General features: G+C 43.8%; 2 protein-coding genes and 1 non-coding gene across 11 annotated transcripts in view; 1 reads left to right on the top strand and 2 right to left on the bottom strand.

The window, feature by feature from the left end:
* IMMT (inner membrane mitochondrial protein) overlaps positions 1–5,452 on the top strand; it is a 34,695-nt gene extending 29,243 nt beyond the window's left edge. For all 9 annotated transcript variants that reach the window (XR_010601632.1, XR_010601633.1, XM_008169705.4 and 6 more), the window contains 4 exons: positions 698–921; positions 2,103–2,234; positions 2,718–2,847; positions 4,469–5,452. Coding sequence is in view for 7 of the 9 variants with exons in the window: in XM_008169705.4 (XP_008167927.2) it covers positions 698–921; positions 2,103–2,234; positions 2,718–2,847; positions 4,469–5,076 (1,094 nt within the window). In the remaining 2 variants the exon portion in view is untranslated. The remainder of the gene's footprint in view (positions 1–697; positions 922–2,102; positions 2,235–2,717; positions 2,848–4,468) is intronic.
* Positions 5,453–6,218: 766 nt separating this feature from the next.
* Positions 6,219–19,599, bottom strand: part of PTCD3 (pentatricopeptide repeat domain 3) — a 35,577-nt gene continuing 22,196 nt past the window's right edge. Inside the window, exons 16-24 of the mRNA XM_005292436.5 lie at positions 18,270–18,298; positions 17,508–17,614; positions 14,174–14,252; positions 13,979–14,069; positions 13,323–13,408; positions 12,131–12,279; positions 11,512–11,553; positions 9,232–9,390; positions 6,219–8,122 (exon numbers count right to left, since the gene is read on the bottom strand). Of these exons, the coding sequence (XP_005292493.2) occupies positions 8,071–8,122; positions 9,232–9,390; positions 11,512–11,553; positions 12,131–12,279; positions 13,323–13,408; positions 13,979–14,069; positions 14,174–14,252; positions 17,508–17,614; positions 18,270–18,298 (794 nt within the window). The 3' untranslated portion in view covers positions 6,219–8,070. The remainder of the gene's footprint in view (positions 8,123–9,231; positions 9,391–11,511; positions 11,554–12,130; positions 12,280–13,322; positions 13,409–13,978; positions 14,070–14,173; positions 14,253–17,507; positions 17,615–18,269; positions 18,299–19,599) is intronic.
* Positions 13,516–13,647, bottom strand: LOC112059763 (small nucleolar RNA SNORD94). The gene has a single exon (XR_002889036.2). It is a non-coding gene; the product is annotated as a small nucleolar RNA SNORD94 (small nucleolar RNA).

Below are 19,599 nucleotides of genomic sequence, written 5' to 3'. Positions count from 1 at the left end.
TTGACCATATGCAGATATAGTTTTGATCTCTGCCACTGTTTGATCAACCAACTTGTGGACTCTGGTAACAGATGCTGGATATAAACCTCAATCAGAGGAACTTGCATAACAGCTGCCAATACTTTGACTTGCTCTCCTCTCACTCACTGTCCCTGCCTGTCTTCTCAGGACTGAGCTTCAGCAAGCTCACGGTCATCCATATCCAGTCTCACCCAGAGTCACTGGCTCTGCTTTACTCTACATCCCTTGGGCTGCTGTATGGCTTATTAGCACAGTGATAGCTGCATGGTGCTTAAAAAACCAATACAAGGGCAGTTCTTGAGCCACGAGAAACTTACAGTTCTAAATTTGACATACATCGGGGTGGGGTGGGGAAGAATCCAGGGGCTGGCAGGGTGGTAATTGTGAGAGGTGCATTTTGATAGCTCCTTCTTGTATTTAGGAAAAAATAATTCACTTGGTTAGTTTGGAGATGCTGTCCAGAAGGGCTTGGATGGGTGTCCTGGCAGGAAGAGGGAGAGAGTTAGTAAAGTGCTAAGGTCCTTGGATAAAAAGTGCTAGTTGAGTATTAAATATTTCCAGTTTGTGACCTGAGGATGATCTTGTTTCGTGTGTGCGTGTGCTGGTTGGCGCAGGTGGCGTGTCTGTCTGACTGTTTCTCCAGTCATCTATTTCTAATAAAACTTGTTCTCTCTAGCTGGTCAGCTGTCTACAGATGATTTAAATTCTCTCATTGCCCATGCTCATCGTCGTATTGACCAGCTAAACAGTGAACTGGCAGATCAGAGAGTGAGAGAGCAGCAGCACATTGAGGCAGCCCTGGAAAAGCAAAAACTGGAAGATAAGAGAGCACTTGAGACAGCAGTGGCCAAAGCACTAGAGCACCACAAAAGCGAGATCCAGATTGGCCAGGACAAAAAGGTACAGTAAGCACAGGGTAATTGGTCCTCCCTCCCATGCTGCTGTTTTCCAGTATGTTCTCTGCCTGCAGTGGAATTCACCAGTGAAGTCTGACATCTTCCAAGCTGCAAACTAATAGTGTGGCAGCTGGTTAGAAAACTGTAATATAGCTCTGGACATTGAAGCTTGATTCTCAAATGTGTGCGCAAATTAGGCTTGTAGGGGAAAACTTTCAAAAGCCCGTGAGTCACTTAAGTACTTTTGAAAACGTTCCATGTATAGTCAGCCACAGCTATTACACACAAATATGGGTATTTGTATTCATATATGGTCAGCAAAATGTAGAGAGTGCTTCCAAACAAGACATGAAATCTTGCACATGTGCACTTCTGAAAAGCAACTGCAAAACTCCCATTAACTTCAGTAGGGCCAAGATTTCACCCAGGTTGTGGTTGTCCAAAGCTGCATTCGGATTGAGATCTTCATAGTTAAGAACTCCTCCTCCTCCTCCTCCTCCCCCCCTCCCCTGTTTGTTTTAATTGAGCTGTTTAGATCCAGGTTGTTGTGGCATTTGAAGAAAAGGGACCAGGGCTAGCTTGAGTGAACAGTTCACTGACAGGAAGCTCAGTACAAGAAAGAACTAGAAGCCCGTTGACTTCTCATGTGACTCATTAGTGCAAAAAACATTCAGGGATTGGGAAAACATATAGCCACTCCAGAAATAAGTGTTAGTGTCAAGTTTATAAGCAGATAAGCTGACACAGTGTGTATAGTTTGAAATAAAATATTACAGATAGAGGAGGGGGAAAAAAGTAGAAGCATTTTAATTTGAGACCTGATTGGGGAAATTTTAGAAATTTTTTTTGAAGTATACTTTTATCTGAGCAATTTATTTTTCATGCATGTCTAAACTTAAAAGCATGAACAGTTAACTATCTAGCAAGTGTAGTCACTGGTTACTAGCATTATGGGCTTTTAGCCATTAGAAAGACAAACCAACAGAGCAAGAGAACTTCGAAGGTGTCTCTAAAACGTTGTTAATTTTAAAAATGTAAAGTTACATAGAGTCTTTATAAGAAGTTCAGTGATGTCAGGAATATGACCTCAAGAAAATTGTTGGGTTAATTTTCAATCACATCACCCTTGCTATCATCAAGCAGTTGGGAGATGAAGACGTATAGCTAGTTCCTGTTTATGTACAGATAGAAGAAGTCCGAGAAGTAATGGAGAGTGAAATGAGGACCCAGCTCCGCAGGCAGGCAGCTGCTCACACGGATCACCTAAGAGATGTTCTGAAGATCCAAGAACAGGAACTCAAACTGGAGTTTCAGCAGGTGAGGGAGGGGAGATCTATAATGAAATGGCCAGGGACTACATGGCATGGTATCTAGTTTGTGATCGCCTTGGGAGATGCACATCACGCAAGGGTCCCACTGGACAGCAGTCTTACAAATGCATCCTTCAGTACACTTTAATGCAGGCCATAGAATGAAGCCAATTATACTGAAAGGGGATGGAATACACAAACTCTTTGATCACTTCAGATTCTATTCCTTTTAATCTTTTTGATGGAAGAGAGGATTTGCTGATACTAAACAGCAAGTGCAATAGTATTTGGCTCTACTCTCAAGTTAGGGTGCCTGATTGCCAGGGCAATGTTGTATTTACTATAATGTGCGTTGTCTTTGGAAGGCATACAATAAACTGATCTGTGGTATTGTGTTCTAAAAGGTATAATTTTGATCTCTGTCCATGAAGTATTTGTTCATGTATTTGTTTACAATGGTACTAGATTTATGTTAAGTTTCTTGTTTCAGAGCTTGTCTGAGAAGCTCAGTGAACAGGAAATGCAATTCAAACGCCTTACTCAGGAACAACTTGACAACTTCACTTTGGATATCAACACAGCCTATGCCCGGCTGAAAGGGATTGAGCAGGCAGTGGAGAGTGAGTACTGGAAAATGGGGCAGAAACATTTTGTGATGACTGTGATGTACCAGAGCACAATCCAGACTAGTGGGGCACTGTGTCACCCCTACCCTGCACCCTTGGGTGCCTTGCAATACCTTGCTGTAGTAGTTCCTGCCTGGGCTGCTCACAAACAGCCTTCCAGCATGCTGGCCATACCCTCCGTGTTTGTGTTACTGTAGCCTGCCAGCTACACCCTGGCTTTCACCAGGCTTGATTCTACTGCAGGGTGACCCCAACACCTCACCCAGTCCCGGATCAGATCTTCCTCTAGAAAGGTTTATCCTTTACTGCCCAGCCCTTTCCTGGACAGTACAACTATATTAAGTCTGTTATTCCTTGAAGGCAATAATATGCCATCTTATTTTAAATGGAGTTACCCCGGCACTTCAACTTAAACACTGGATTAGATGAAACAGTAAAAGTAGTTTATTAACTACAAAGAGATTTTGAATGAGTATAAGTGAGGAGGCATAAAAGTCAGAAATGGTTACAAGAAGAAGAAGAAGAAGAAGAAAAAAAAAGTAAAACACTAGTATCTACTTAAGAAACAATCTGGGTTGCAAAGCAAACTTTCACACCACACTCTCCAGTAGATTACTGACCAAACTTTCAGGTCTGAACCCCTCCCCCCCCACTCCAATGGCTGTTTTCCTTTTGTCTTCTCAGGTGCGGAGAATGCGGTGGGGGTTGGGGGGTTTCCCACGGGGTGTTTGTCCCTTCTTTTTATAGTTTGTCTCTCCTCTTGAAAATCCTTTCCAGCTGAGACCCAGGAGTCAGTCTATGTGGAAGACTATTCCCTGCTGGGGTTTTATTTTTCACCTGTTTGAACTTCCTTTGTTTTCCCTCTCTGCTTGATGACGTTTTTATCACTTAAATGCAAAGTAAGGCAAGCACACATTCCTTCCTTTATTTAGGACAGACCTGACTTCTGTCTGGTCAGGGCTGTGGTGTTTGGAACGTGTATCTATCATACAGGGGAATCTTATAACTTCACATACAATGTTGCCACACATTTTACCAGGCCAATACTGACATGCAAACTGTAAGGTATCATTTGAAAACTCGTCAGGAATACTCTGTACAAAGATTCTTACAGTAGTGTGTAGGGTATGAACAGAGGGGTTTATTCCATCACAGTGACCCAAGATTGATGCCTAAGCACATACTGGCCACATAACTAAGTGACCTGTTTTTCCTAATGTGCCGTGCACTTCTGCCCTAGTGAGCAAATTCAAAGAGAATATAACCCTCTGCCAAAGTGTACTTGTGGAGAAGTAGCTCTCCTGCTTTTGAAGTGGCCGGCTTTCTCTAGACAGCTCGGGATAATAGCAGGTTTTGCACACCTCACTTCAGCAGTCAGACCCAATATTATCCTGAACTGCTGTTAAGCCAGCCCGTCCCACACCTCCAAAAGTAGATTGTGCTGTCTTTGAAAGTAAACTGATTCTTGGGAAAGGGAACTAGCTTGTGCTTGTTAATGTGTTAAACTGGCCTACGAGGGTGCAGTTACTTTATAGTTACTTTGATGTGGCAGTTATATGGGGGGGGGGTGTCAATGTCAGTCTACGAAAACCTCCTTTCTGGGTTTATTCTGCAGGCCACGCAGTTGCTGAAGAAGAAGCCAGAAAGGCACATCAGTTGTGGCTTTCAGTTGAGGCTTTAAAATACAGTATGAAGACTGCATCTGGGGATAGTCCCACTGAACCATTGGAGTGTGCAGTTCAGGCCGTCAAAGCCAGCTGTTCTGACAATGCATTTACTGAAGCCTTAGTCTCAGCTCTCCCCCAAGAATCTTTGACCCGGGGAGTCTATAGCGAAGAGGCACTCAGAGCACGTTTCTATGCCGTCCAAAAACTGGCAAAAAGAGTGGCTATGATCGATGAAACCAGAAACAGCTTGTATCAGTACTTGCTCTCTTACCTACAGTCGCTTCTCCTGTTTCATCCTCTGCAACTGAAACCACCTGCTGAGCTCAGCCCTGAAGATCTGGACACATTTAAATTGCTATCCTATGCTTCATATTGCATTGAACATGGAGATCTAGAGCTGGCAGCTAAATTTGTCAACCAGCTGAAAGGGGAATCTAGGAGAGTGGCACAGGATTGGCTGACTGAAGCTCGAATGACCCTGGAAACAAAACAAGTAGTGGATATCCTGACTGCATATGCCAGCGCAGTGGGATTAGGAACAACTCAAGTGGATTGATCTAGGCTAGGGATCTAGGATTATACTTTTGGAAGCAGTCTAATGCAGCAGAATCGTTTAAGTGCTGGGAAAAAAAATCAAATGATCTGTAAAGGGTTTGCACAGCAGGACCTTGAAAGGGGTAGAAAGAGTTATGTCTCAAACCACGGGTACTGTCCTGTCTCCTTGCACTGAGCTGAATCTCACCACCTGTTGTATTTGTATTGGTTTCAGTTGTTATCATGACAGCAACCTTCAGGATGCTTTCTCTGCAACTTGTATAGCCATTTTGTTTCCAAGTTGTACTGATTGGGCTTGTGATCCAGCCAAAATAATGTTTGTAACCCACCATTATTGATTTGCCAGTTGGTGCCGTTGAATAAAACAAGATGTAAAACCCATGTCTCTTCTATTCAAATCTCTTACCAAATCCAAACAAGGGGCAAAGGCAGAAAGTTTCTATCAGTTCTCATATGCACATAGGAGATTGCAGCATCCAACTGTACGAGAGCAGATCAGTGATGCAGGAGTTGGTATTAGTGGCCTGAAGCTGATGGTGGCAAACAGCTGCCACATCTCTCGGTAACTGTGTGTTAGTATATATTCTTGTTCTCAGTGTGTAGGAATTTAAATTTATACTATCACTAGCCCTTGCCTTTTACCCTACATAGTATAACTGCTGATGCTATTTCTTGCAGTTGTATTTTAAATCCTTGAGTTAGTGCCAGGTTATGTATATAATCTAGAACTAAAATATCTTTGTGCTTAGGCAGTTCAAAACAAGCATCCTCTCACTGTGTAAGGAAATACTTTAATTTAGTAGTCTGTTAAACAGCATGGTCTGTAATTAGGACAGGAAGCTTCCAGATGTGTGCATAGTATTACCAGTTAGTTTAACCAGAAAACATCTTGAAAAATATTGGATTAAAACTCATCCTTGCCTCTATCATCAAGTATGGATCAAACACACAAAAGAGACATTCAGACTTGCAAGAAAATTCTGCTAGGTTTCCTAAATGCCTCCCTGTTCTGTATGTTCAGGGCTCATTAGTGGTAAACTTTCCTCCCTATATTTCACTTCAGTGAAATGTTAGTCTGGGTAGAATGTATCAGCTCTTTAACTTACCTAGAACCAACCCCATTCAGCAGTATCATGCAAGGTGTCCCAAACAAACTACATATATTTATTTACAAAACATTACAACAGCTTTAGACCACGTACTGTATTTCAGTTCCAACCTGGAAGATAGTGAAGTAGACCTGTTCAAGCCTTTATTTACCCTTATTCTATATAAACTAGTTCAAACACATCAATTTTCCCCTTTAGTTCTGGCAGGGTTTATTATACATTTCTGTATGGTTAACTTTGCCTCATGCTTTAAAAATCAAAGCACCTAGAAGTAGGATATTTACCTAGAACAGATATCTACAACCTTATCATAATTAATTCACATTCCCATAATATTAGCATTTCAATTCTCACCAACAAAAGTTGCTATTTACAGTCAGCTTCAAACATTTGGAAAGGTTGTTGTAGGCCCAGCAGTACTCCTATAAGAATATAAGTTACTGACTTACATGAACCAAAGAGCAGTGGCTGAATAATACAGCAGCAATCCAAGCTACCACTGCAACACTCTAGCGCTATCCTTATGGTTGACTGATGTAAAGGCCACTGGCTGAGACAAAGTTAGAAACAACTGACTTGTTCCTTGCACTATTTTTGTTTAGCTGTAAATATGGCAGTGGAGGACAGGAAGAAAGAATAGAGCTGCCCTACTTTTGCTTAATCTAATCAAGTGTGACATGGCAGAAACTCTTCCTATGTCTGTCCAGTTTTCCTCTTATCCCCCTTATTGTAATTAGTGTGTTTAGGCTATTCAAGCTGTTGTAGAGGTGCATCTTCCCCTGCTCCCTCTTAGCTGTCACTGTTACACTTCACTTTTAATCCTGCACTCAACCCCTTTTCTCTTTTCTGCTATTGCATGTTCAGTAGTAGATACATGGAAACTGCTTTAGTGTAGGAAGGAAGTACTGCTGAGCTTAACCTTTACTATGCTGGTAGCTATGGAAATGATCAAAAGGATGTTACAATGAAAAGAATTGATTAATTTGTGCCTTGAGGTTCTCCATACTACCCAATTGTGATCCTCTTCAATGAAAAGATTCATCGGAGAAGGCTGATTAAAAGACTGACAAACTCCCTCTTCCCACAATGGAGCCTGGGAGGTTAAACTCTAGCCTTTGCTGTGGGTGTGTTAGGGACAACATCATCCTAGTGGTATCAGTTAAAGGGAACTATCAAGCTTTTCAAGGCAGCACTGCCCATGCATGCTAGAAGATAAGGTCAGTGTAGGCCTCTGCTGGAGGGTAGAAGCAGCATCTTTGAGTACAGCAGCCATGTACATTTTAAGGTGAGAATCACACCCCCAGGTTGCAGGGTAGCTGGAGCCTTAGAGGCTCACAGTAGAGCAGCTGTCACAGCTCTGGCCTCTGGGCCCCAAAGCCCATTCCTGAACCCAAGAGGGGAGAGGTACCATAAGCAAGTCCCTGGAGGAGTCTTCATAGATCAGCTCCATTGTACTGCAGAGTAACTTATAACACTTAATAGACTGATTGCACAGGGCTGATAAGAATGTTTCATGTGAAACAGTAATTTAGGCTGTTTAAAATCACAAACTAAGTCAACAGAAAACAGGTAAGGCTGATGTAGATGTGGTCTAGTCCATAGCCGTATGTCTCTTCTCTAACCCCTGGACAAGCCACTAGGGGAGCATTTAACGGCAAAGAGCTTCCATCATCTCTTAGCTGGTTTGAGGATAGTGGTGGGAAGAGGTATTGCTGCAAGCAGAACAATACAAGCCTCTTATTCCTAGTGTCCTTTGGTCTGTCCCGTCCAATGGAAGGAGAAGGGTGAAATCATGAGTGCAACTTTCCAAAGCAGCCCACACAGATCATAGTAGTGAGAAACTGCTCCCATTCTTTGTTTCACAGGGAAAGCTAGAGAAACAGCTCCTAGTCGCTGTCGCTATCGCTGCTTTGGGGATCAGCATCTTCCACAGCCTTCCTGGGGAGAAAAGGTTCAATTTAAGATAGTTGAAACCCACTTGTGACATCGTTACAGAAAGGACAGTTCAGTGCACAGTATGCTACCACCACATTACGCCTCCACATATCCATGCTCCCTTCCAGAGGGAACTGAAGGAGACCACCCACTCCTAAGGCTCATTTTGTAGCAGGAGAGGCAGGCTGGAATGGGAGCCAGGCCAGATTGGGTTTCAAGAATAATTTCAGTTCTGCAATGCAACTTTCAGAGTAATGGTTTCCTCTCCTTCAGAGTCTTAAGGGTTACACTGATTTTTAGCTGCTCCAGTAGTTTTTTCAGACAAGTCTTAGAGAGAATGTTGCCTTTTAAATGTCTCGCTTTTAAGAAACTAAGTCGACAAAACCCACTGAAAGCATTATCTACTGGTAACATCTCTGATTCACTGAGCTGAGAGAACACAGCATGTATTCTCAGATGTGTTTTGGGTGCCCAACTAGACACCATTCAGGGTTTTGATGCTCAGAAGTTGGGTACTCAGCACTACCTGATAAATTAGTTCCTTTTAAAGATAGTCTTACACTGGGCACTCAAAAATCACTAGTCCTGTAAGCCCCCTCCCCTTTTTTGGAGGGGGGTTACTCTAACTAGACACAAAAGAGCCAGATTTTTATAAAGTCATTTAGGCAACTAAAGATGTAGACAAAGTCTCACAAAGGAGTATATCTGCAGCTATAGGTGCCCAAAGTGCCATCAAATGCCACTTCATTATATCTGTTCAGTTTCCCCTGGTTTTGAGGATCCGTCTCTCAGCAACAGGGAAAAAGCATTTTTGTTGTTTTTAAATGAAGTTTTATTATAACTACACACAGGCCGGAGACTCACTAAAACTTGAAATCTAATCACCTTAGTGAAGAAAGGTGCTAAGTTAGCAGTGTTAGGAGTAGAGCCTGGGATTAACATTGAGGTTTTCTGCAAGTGAGGAGGACTGGAGCGAAGGTTACAGCAAAGCTGTGTGTGGCATTCTGAAAGCCAACTCTCCTGTAAGTCATTCGCAGAGAGGGACACAGATTTTCCTAGTTACTGCTGACAGTGGATATGGAACAACAAATACATAAAACAATCCATCTTACTTCTGCTCTTCAGACAGTTCAAACTCCTCTTTCACCCTCCTTGCAAGCTTTGCAGTTGTAGGTAGACCAAAGGCAGCAGCCAACTTCACTAGCTTAACCGCCTGATCTGGAGCGTTGCTTTGTTTAGTGCAGGTCAAGACCTCATTCATCACCTGGTCGCTACAAGTGAGAAGCAAAGAGTGAATGCTCGGCAGAGCCAGAATGCCTAGGTTGGGAAGGAATACGCTGAGCTCCAGGGTGGGGTGTCCACAGCACACACAAGCCCTCCGTAATTAACTTCACTTGTTTCAATGCTTAGGAGATTTTCAGAAGTGTTCAGTCAGGCCTAATTGCTCTCCCTGAAATCAGTGGGAGTTTTAGCTTTGCCTTTAACGCAAGCAGTTAGGCCAACACTTCTGAAAATGCCCTCCCTAACTGAGGAACACACATTACTATACATGCAACGATGTGCGGAACCTCCCCCCCCTGCCCCAGGCTGGGCTCAACCTCTCAGTGGTGGAGACAGAGGTACAGGAGCTTAGGGTTAAGTGGCGTTATTTTTGAGCCCTGTTTAGAGATTGCTCTCACAGCCATTCCCTCTCCCATTAGAGGAGTTGGAGCATCCTGCTTGAACGATACCAGAGGCACTGCTCAGAGTGGAGCCCTCTAAACTGACAGACAGAGCCCTAGTATCTTGTAGGGAGCTGCCTGTAAGAGGAAAGAAGGGGTAGGGGGGAAAATTTGCCTTCTCTGCCTTCCCCAACAAGCTCAGCATGGAGGCACAAAACAGCTGGCTACAGCTCTGCTACTTCTGTAAAGGTACCAGTCTGGCAGAGCCTCCAGGTGGCTGGCCAGACTCCCTCCTCTCCTGCTGGAGGGAGGACATGTTGCTGATAGGGAAGATGAGCTGGGGAGAAGCATCTGCAGCAGCTACCAGAGAGATGAGTAGGACAAGGGGGTGCAGCTGGGCCACTTAAACCAAAGGAACCTTTTCCTGTTCTACTGGCAGTTCTCAAGAAGCACCTTCCCTCCCATCACATTCAGAGCTGGTGGCCACTGAGGACTAACAGCCATGCTGAAAACTTCAGAATTCCCCTCCTTCCCCTCAGCACAGATTCCTGCTGGGGCTCGGACTTCGCACATCAGCTTGGGGGATTTCACTAGTGCAAGTGCTTTGAGATGTACATATGCAGGTGTGTGCATATTAAACACACAACAGCTCCTTCCAATACAATACCTAATTCCCACTGCAAGCATATCTAGGCAGGCTGGCTGTAATTACCAGAACTGATGCTTGGCCAGGACACCAGGGCCAACACACAGACTCCCACTGTAAGTATAAGCACACACCCCAATACTTTTCTGAGGTAAAGATCACACTGCTTTAAATGTGTTAATTTCTCTTAGGAGTTAAAATTCCTACTTTTAAATTAAGCTTCTTTCTAGAGTTCTCAAAAGGTAACTAAACCCCTCCCCCCCCGGTCAGTTTCATTTTGAATGATCTACCAAACATTGACCAACTGTAAAGCGATCAGTTCAGGAGCTAGTGTGATTCGGTGTGATCTGAAGAACTCCAGCAGGAGCACCTATTGCTTTCAACTAGAGGGTCAAACGCTAAGTATGCTAAAATGTAAGACCATCAATCTTAACGTAAGAATGGCCATTCTGGGTCAGACCAATGAGTCACCTAGCCCAGTATTCTGTTTTCCCGACAGTGGCCAATGCCAGGTGCTTCAGAGGAATGAACAGAACAGTTTATCAAGTGATCCATTCCCTGTTGCCCATTCCCACCTTCTGGCAAACAGAGGCTAGGGACACTTCAGGGTGATGTTGGTTGGGAGAGTCTCAGAGGAGCTGCTCTTGGTCTCTAGTGGAGAGTTAATCTGGCCCCACACTGACCTGTTGGGCTTGTTCAGCAACACACTTTGAGTTGTTGAGCCCATTCAATTATTTTATTACCCCATATCTCAAGAGTCTGACACAAGTGGGGGAAAAAAGTCACAGCATCAGAATTTTAAAGTCTCAAGGATCTCACTCAAACCAACCTCTGCCCCTTGACCATGTCCTGGGGCACAAAAACCTATGCCGAGAGCTCTTATACTGGGTGCATGAAGAAACCCCTCCCCGCTCACCAGGGAGGCCAACACCCAAATGAAAAGTATCCAATTTAGGAGTTCTCTTAGGAAGTGAAGATGTGAAAAACCACAGACTGCTAATGTCACCTAGAAACACAATGCAAGACCCCAACCAAAGTAGTGTGAGAGATCTGCCACCTGACATCGGACCACTAAATGAACTCACCTGGGGACTCTCTGGTTTTTTTTGAAAAGCTCCAGCATGTTCCTATTTGAAGACGAAGAAAAAAACAACAGCTGAGGTTATAATGTCAGTCTCATTAAGGAAGAAGTGTCTTTGGTATACACATTTTGAAATATTCACTGATTTTATCTGCAGACTAAAATGATTCATTTATGTCTACCTTAGTCTTCAATATAGTAAGAAAAATGTCACTGCAGGCATATATGCTGAGAGTGCACTTAAAAAACCCTTTCGCCTTAAAAAAATTTAAACAGATGTAAATGTACAACTTTATATAAAGGCACCCACCTCCTGGTCTGTTCCCAAATGTACTGATCCAAGTGAATCAATGGGAGATTTGACTTGGGAGTTGGATCAGACCTCAAAATTGGGGACTGGATATTTTTTTTTTTTTAAATAAAGTGCTCACAGACCCTAGGTTTTTTTGGTGCATTTACAAGATATCTGGCAGCATAAAGCATTTTGCATGCAAGCATGCAAGCGAGTAGGCTATGAGTAGGATACTATGCCAGTCTGTGATTAAAATCTGAATTGGAGATATCAAGGATGCAGGACAGGACAAGACAAGCAGGACAAGAATTCATAGTAGCCACACACTTACCAGGCTTCTTGGATACTCCCCACCCTTGAGAACAGTATAGCAGTGTTACCCAGAGCACTCGCTGTCCACGCTAAGGGGACCTGGTTCTTCTCTTGAGTTTCAAAAATAGATTTGATATCTGCAGCACAGTTGGCAAATGACATTTGAGTCTGTGAAGAGATTACGCTATTAGCACCCAAACATCTGTAACTTGTGGGGCATCTTGTTTACCAGTGAATTGTTTACCACACTTTCAAAATCAGAAAACATACCTCTTTTATAGGAAGACAGCTCCACCAGAAAGCTCTCGACTGGACGATTTTTAAATACCACAGCAACTGTAAGTCACTGTATACTAAGGCAAGAAAGGGGAATACTACCAGGTGACGTTCGGAAAGCTGCAGAAAAGCTTCTTCACATTAAACAGTTATGCATCTCACTCTCCTTGAACATCAGTGAGAGTTATGGAGCTAAATGTCATCTGTCCCCCACCCAGCGAAAAACAGCTTCTCTCAGTAAGTCAGATGTATATAATCTGTAGTTTCCTCGATCTTACGATTTTTGAGTCATCTTGAGTCAAGTTCATTCCTGGTTTAACTCCACTGAAGTCAATGGAGTTATACCAAGAGGATGGAATTTGGCTGCTCATCTCTACAAATTCAGAGATGACAAACCCAGATAGGGGCCAATTTCATTCTAGGAGAGAGATCTAGTCTTTGTGCATGGTCAGATATGGAGCCTGAACCCCTCTCCATTTAGAAGAGAATGAGCTGCTCGCAGGGCGTTCTCATGAGGGGCCCACCCAGGTATTGGAATTCACTCCCCTCTCCCACCCTGGTCCCCAACAGGTCTAATGTACTGATTGTCAGGGCATGCTGCAAAGCCCACCTTTTTTGAGGATGGAGGCGCATGTTGAAAGCTGAAGCGGGTTTTGGGAGGATGCTGAGCTTATTTGCCATATAGTGAAACCTCAAATTAATAAAGGCACCTAGAACCCTTAATAGGAACTTTAGATTAATCTAAATATATAGGTTTGTGTTATTTGTGATCTCTATGCAGTGAATGGAAATCTAGGATTCTCTCTACATGATGGTTCTAGTTACTCTAATACTTTGCACTTAGTGTTTACCCCGCCCCCCAACACCACCACCACCCCTGGACAGTAAAGTCAGGGTGACACTTTCACCCTCACTGATCACTTCATGAGCCTCACCTCCTGAGGGTGTATCTCCCTGGCCATCAGAGCCAACACCTCCTCCAACAGTTCAGGTTTTTTGTTAAGCCCAAGCTGTTTGATCTCTGATTGAAGAAAGAGAGTGGTTAGCAATGGAGCCATTACTGCATCGGACACGCAACATTCCCTCCCAAGGAGCAAGCAGGACAATTTTTAATAGTACATTTAAGGAGCAGCTCAGATGTAGGCACCGTTCTCATGTAAATGTTCTCACTTTTCCCACCACATGCAGGACAAAAACATTTACATTCAGCTCCCATAATGCAGCTGAGGTCCGTACCCCTGCGCCAATCATCATTGCTGATTTAAAGGGAGAGCCATGTATTTTCCCCTTCAATGAATAGTTCCACTAGTTGTACAACCTCTGTTGTCCACCCTCCCTTTAACCACCATCCTAAGATGTCCTGATGTTGCACTGCGAGGCTATCATGGCTGTGAGCCTGTGTTCTGAAGATCCAAGCAGGACAAACATCACAGCATCATGACATTGTACTGCAATAGTTTGTGGCTCTCACCATGGAGGCATTTAAGTGGCTCTCCAATGACTAGTACACTGCCTTACCCCTTTATCAGGTGAGCTGTATGGTCAAGCCTTAGGTTACTATAAGCAACCAAGAAACCAAGCTACCACTAACCTTTCCAAATCTGAGGGACCATTTCCAAATGGTTGGCTGTGTCCAATGCTTGAAGGAAATCCAACATTACTTGAACGGTTGGGTAGAAGAGCTGATGAACAGAGACAGCAGTTTAGCCTGGTATGATTGCCTTGCTCTCCCAGATTTACATCGTAAGCACTAATGCTGCCCAGATACATGGAAATACCATCTTACCGAAGGGACCAGTTCTTTATACCACTTCCATATGACATCGAGTTGTTCCATCATACACACCAGAGTAAAGAACTTTGTACTGCAGAAAAGAGAAAAAAATGCAGGCTATCAGAACTCAGCAGTAATTAGATTGGCTGAAATGGATAGAAGCAGGACCTGTAAATAGCAATGATCAGATCTGAATGAAGTAACATTTACATGACTAGCACTAAATTGGACATTAAACACAATCGGCTTTGAAGAAGCAATGTTTTTGTGACCTTAAGAACCCTCAATGCCATCTAGCAAAGCGTTCACTGTTCTGTAACAGCAACTCCTATCAGGCCTGACAAACTCACTACACCTAACACACTGCTCTCATAGTATTTACCCAGAAAGGGTCGTGAGTTGTCTAATGGAAGCTTATGTCATACTGATCCTCCTAATCATTGTGCGATGTATGTACGGGTGATATTTAAGAAGCTGTATGTACATAGTGAAAATATGTTTAGAATCTGTGTTTTAAGCAGGGCTGACAAGCTGGTTTTGTCAAAGGGACGTGGAATCCACCCTGTCTCTGATGGAAATTAAGCCAAAGCAAGCCCCATTTGCATGAAAAGTCAACAGGAATAACAGATTGTTGAGGAGAGAAAAGGAGAGGTGAACTCAACACGGGAGAGCACCTCGGGGAGTCATCTGACTCTGTGAACAAAAACAATGGATTTGGGGGCACCAGAACCCCTCCTGCACTCGAAGGGGTAACCAGGCAGCGTGGCTGCATTCATGAAAACAGGATCTAACCAACCTAGGCTGAAATACTGCAGAAAAGGCTTAGGTGAGATGAGACTACTTTAGACAAGGATTGTTTGCAGGGTTTTTGTAGTTGTGCTGGTTCCAGGACAAGAGAAAAGGGAAAAGGTAGGTGAGAATCTTTTATTGTACCAACTTCTGTTGGCGAAAGAGACAAGCTTTCAAGCTCCCAGAGTTCTTCTTCAGGTCTTTACACAAGGACTGCAGCCTGTTAAGTGTCAGTCTCTAGAAAGAATGTTACAACTTTTGCTTTATTTGTAACCTGTTGTTCTTAGTACCCTTGATCACGGTCTTTCAAAACTTAATTTTTATTAATCAATTTATATTTGTTTTCACTATAAACAGATTACAGTGCTGTGTTGTTATACTGGAGCGGACACTCAGCTGAATCAAATAAGCTGGAGTGTTTATACTATTCCCTTGGGTGCAGCAAACTGGATAATTTCTGTGACTGTCCAGTGACATGGGCCGGACACTAGAGGGGAATGCTCTGCAAGGGGGCTCAGGCATTGGGGAGCAAAGCAAAGTTAGAGTCCTGAGGGGAGTGCTTGAATGGGTGAAAGGCTGGTGGTATGCTGGAGCTGGCACAAAAAAGACTCTTACAAGGCAGGGGAGTAGCAAGGTGACTCCCAGTCCTGGGCATCCAGAGAAAGTGTCACAGTGGGCAAGAGCTTTTAGGGTTGATGTAAATGGTAGGACTGGTTAGAATTAGGATGCAAACAAGATCCATCTTGCCTTGCAATATACTAGTTCCAATATCCCAGTCTAGGTATCTCTTCCATGTAACTGCAGATTAATGTTCACATAGAAATGGATGGAAAATGAACTTGTGCCAACAGCCAGATAAGAATGTAGGTCAAAGAGCAGTGTAACACAATCATCCTACTCCTCCTACCATGGTGTAACAACCCCCACCCCCAAGTGTTCCCAATTCATTGACAGGAAGATCAATGCGGAGGTGTTCCACTTTGTTAAATTAGCCAAAACCCTGCTCTTTTAAACTTGTTAGAACAGTCTCATCGGTACAATATCCAGAACAGATGAACACAGAGAAAACATTTTCGCCCTATAGATAAGAAACATTTTCTAAGACTAGTAACAGGATATTTCTGTGAGCTGGTGATTAGCCAAGAAACTGCTTCACTTTTGCTTTACTAAACAGACTGTCCTAGAGCCACAAAGAGAAGCATCTCATCTAATCAGGTCCCTGGCCTGATGCAATGAATGAGACTACTTATCATCTAAATCCAGTCATCTCCTTTGACTTAAACTATAGACTAATAAAGACCCTATCAATCCTATTACACTAACAGTGTCTTCGTGGATACCGATTCCAACACTGAATTCCTTTCTTGGTGCTTCTTTAACCCTATCCTTCCAATGGGCTTTTCTTCAGGTCACCTCAGCATCTGTCCAGGTATTTCCTATTATGCTCAATTAGCATGATGCCTGAGAACCTATGGATATGCATGTTTTAGATGCTATCGTTAGGCCTGCACAACACTAAGTGTAACAGGATGAAATCTTTATCCCTTTAGGGATAGAAGCAGGGGACCTGGGACCAGCCAACTCTATTCCAAGGCTAAGTCCCCTTAAAGAGAAGGCATGCTGGGACACGTGGTTCCCTGAAGGACATGGAGAACTGCAGTCCTTTGTGGGGGTTAGAGGAGCAGGTGGCAGTCACACAATCAGCCACAGTATATAAGCCTGAACTTTCACTTAGCCTGTGAGGATGGAGGGACAGTAGAGTAGAAACACTCTCCAGAGTCCAAAGCCTGGGTTGGAGACATGCAGGGAGCAGGAGCCACAGACGAGAGGGCTGCAGGAGACTGAACAAAGCCCTAGTAAAGGACTGGAAAGCCTTCTGAGCCTAGAGGGAGGGCTATATGGACGCTAAATCCGATTATAAACTGAAAGGACTAATGGATCCCAGAGAACATGGCTAGGCTAGAAGGTTTGATGCATGTTGTTTTATGGTAAAAAACTACACCCAGAAGGGGAGTGGTACTGTCAAGAACACCACATGTACTGGTTTGATCAGAGACCAAAGGTAAACTGAGACAGTGGATAGGCCAGACGTAAGATTGGGTGAGCCCTTGTCTCACCAAGAGTTTTTATGCTTCCTCTATTCTGGCCATGAAAATGTGCTGGGTGAAAAGACAGAACTAATTTTCCTATAATGTAAGTGGAGCTGTTTAGGGGAAGTGATTTCAAAACACTGAATCTGATGTCCTTTCAAAATTATTTATTCTCCACATTTAGTCTGCTAGCAGTTATGGATCTTAATCAGCTTCCTGTATATTTTAAAAAGCTTTCATGTTACTGTTAGATGAAAGCCTCAAGTAAGCTATCTCCACTCCTACTCAAAAGGATAGACTTAAAAAGTTATCTATATTCTAGCTGATGCTCAAGAAAGTCTCCTTCTGCATAAAGAATAGTTCAATTTTCAAATCCTAATTTATTAAATATTGGTTTATGTTTAAGTAAAATGAGGACAGTGTTCTTAATGCATTAATGGTATTAAACGTAGCTGCACCAAACTTACCAATAGACAGACTGTTTCTGTGCCTCTCCTATAAGTTTCCAGTTGTCTCCTGTCTCCAGTACCTTATGTAATCTATATGCAAGCTCAACATCCTTATGATTGAAGCACTGCAATAAACAAATGCACATTTAAGTTGCTAAAATACAACACTTACATCCCATCCTTCTATGCATGACTTCAGCGCTATTTACAGAGTCAATTAGCTGATAGTGAAAGGAAAGTTTAAAGATAAGATGTGAAGAAGCAATTCAGTGTAGTGATCAATTAACTGTTTCCTTGACCTAAAACAAATCACTTTGGCTGGCTTCACTTAAGGGCAAGTTAAACAAGTGGTTGTGTGCGGATTTTTGGACAGTGTCGAAGTGATCAGAAAACATGGAGGGACAGAGAAATACTGGGGGGGCGAGGGAAAAAAAAAAAAAACACACACCAAACAAATCAAAACCCGTATCCCTTTATCTGTATTGCATGCTGGCAGTTGCCTAGAGCATGGCAGATGGGTTACTGATTCAGTGACTGACAGGGGAGGAAGAGAATTTCAGACTGGGAGGTACAAATGAAACAGTGGGGAAATGAAAGACTACTGGAGGCAGCCAAGGCTGGTGGAACTGAATGAGCAAGGAATGCAAATAGTTGAAGCTAGTCTGTGCAGTAGGTCTGGAATACCCAGAGGCAATTCTAAACTAGATTTATAAGCCTACAGGAAGGCAATGAAATAGAGGAACTCGTTCAAAGTGTTAACTACGAGCAATGAATACTTACTATTCGTATCGCATTGACAAAGAACTTGGCTGAAAGGAAAAAAAATCCAGTCCATTAATGTCTAGTTTTGAGAAATACTAACCACCTCTCTAACAGGGTTTCACACGAGATGGAAGAAGCTTTTCCTGTTATACAGACGCCTTTGTAGTTAAGTAGCTGGGACTCCTGTATTACACTTTTAGACTCAGGCTAGAGATCTGTTCAGCTAGCTAGCTTTTGGTAGAAAGATCTCTGCAGAGGACTCCATATTCAGGAGTAGGGCAGCTTTGTGAAAGCTACATTCACCTGTTTGCTTCAGGACAGTATTTTCAGAGTCAGGCCAGTAAGAAGAGCCACCTGCTTCCCATCTCTAGAGCCTCCAGGAACACATATGTAAAGGCAGTCACTTGCCCAGACTCCTTTCTTCCCCTTTCCTGGGGTACACACTAGAGCAGCATTTCTCAAATGCGGCCACCGTGGCCGCAGCAGCCACCAGGGGCTTTTCTTGCGGCCACAGCCTCCTGGGCTATGTGGGGGAGGGCAAAGTAGAACCCCCTCCCCCTCCCTCCTGGATGCTGGGGCCAGCCGCAGGGGTTGGGCCCTGTCCCTCTCTGGAGTCAGCTGGTGCACAACGCTGTAGGAGAAGGCAGCCAGCAAGTTCCCCACTTTCTCATGGGTGGTGGGGCTCAGGCTTTGGGCTTCAACCCTGGGGTGGCTGGGCTCTGGCTGCGCAGTGGCAGGCCCCAGGCTCCGGCCACATGGCTTCAGGCTGTCCCTGGACCTCGTCTTCTGGCCGCGGGGCTTCAGGCTCCAGCCCCCCACTGCCTCCCTCAGCCCCATCTCCCCTGGCCCCCACTACCTCCCCCAACCCTCCATCCATGGTTTAATTTGTCCCCAGGCTTGCCAGGGCTGATTAAGTCTGCTGTGAAAAGTGATACTTGTATGTTTGTTAATATCACTTTTCACAACAGACTTACTGGCTAGCAATAAATACATCACAATGCTTTGGATGTGTATATGTTCATATTTATTGGTTAGCTTTAGGATAACCAAAGTATTTTAGGAAAAAGTGAGATAGCGGCCACAAGCAAGAGTTGGTGGCCGCACTCTGAGGCCACCAAAAAATTTGTCCTGAGAACCCCCTGCACTAGAGCATGTACAACAGTTGCCTCCTCCCCCTTTGCCTACATCCTTATCCACTCTTCATCACTAACAGACTCCTAAAGTAGCAAGGAAACCACTCCCCTTCCACCTCTGATAAATGGGGAAGCCACTGGAGAGGGGAAAACCATTCAGTCAGGGAGTATGGAGAAGAGCAACAGCTGTGCAGACCATCTGTGCATGGGCTGGA

This window comes from Chrysemys picta, chromosome 5, assembly GCF_011386835.1.
Source record: "Chrysemys picta bellii isolate R12L10 chromosome 5, ASM1138683v2, whole genome shotgun sequence".
Lineage (NCBI taxonomy): Eukaryota > Metazoa > Chordata > Testudines > Emydidae > Chrysemys > Chrysemys picta.
Note: the sequence above shows the minus strand (reverse complement) of the source record. Positions and strands in the feature narration are given on the sequence as shown.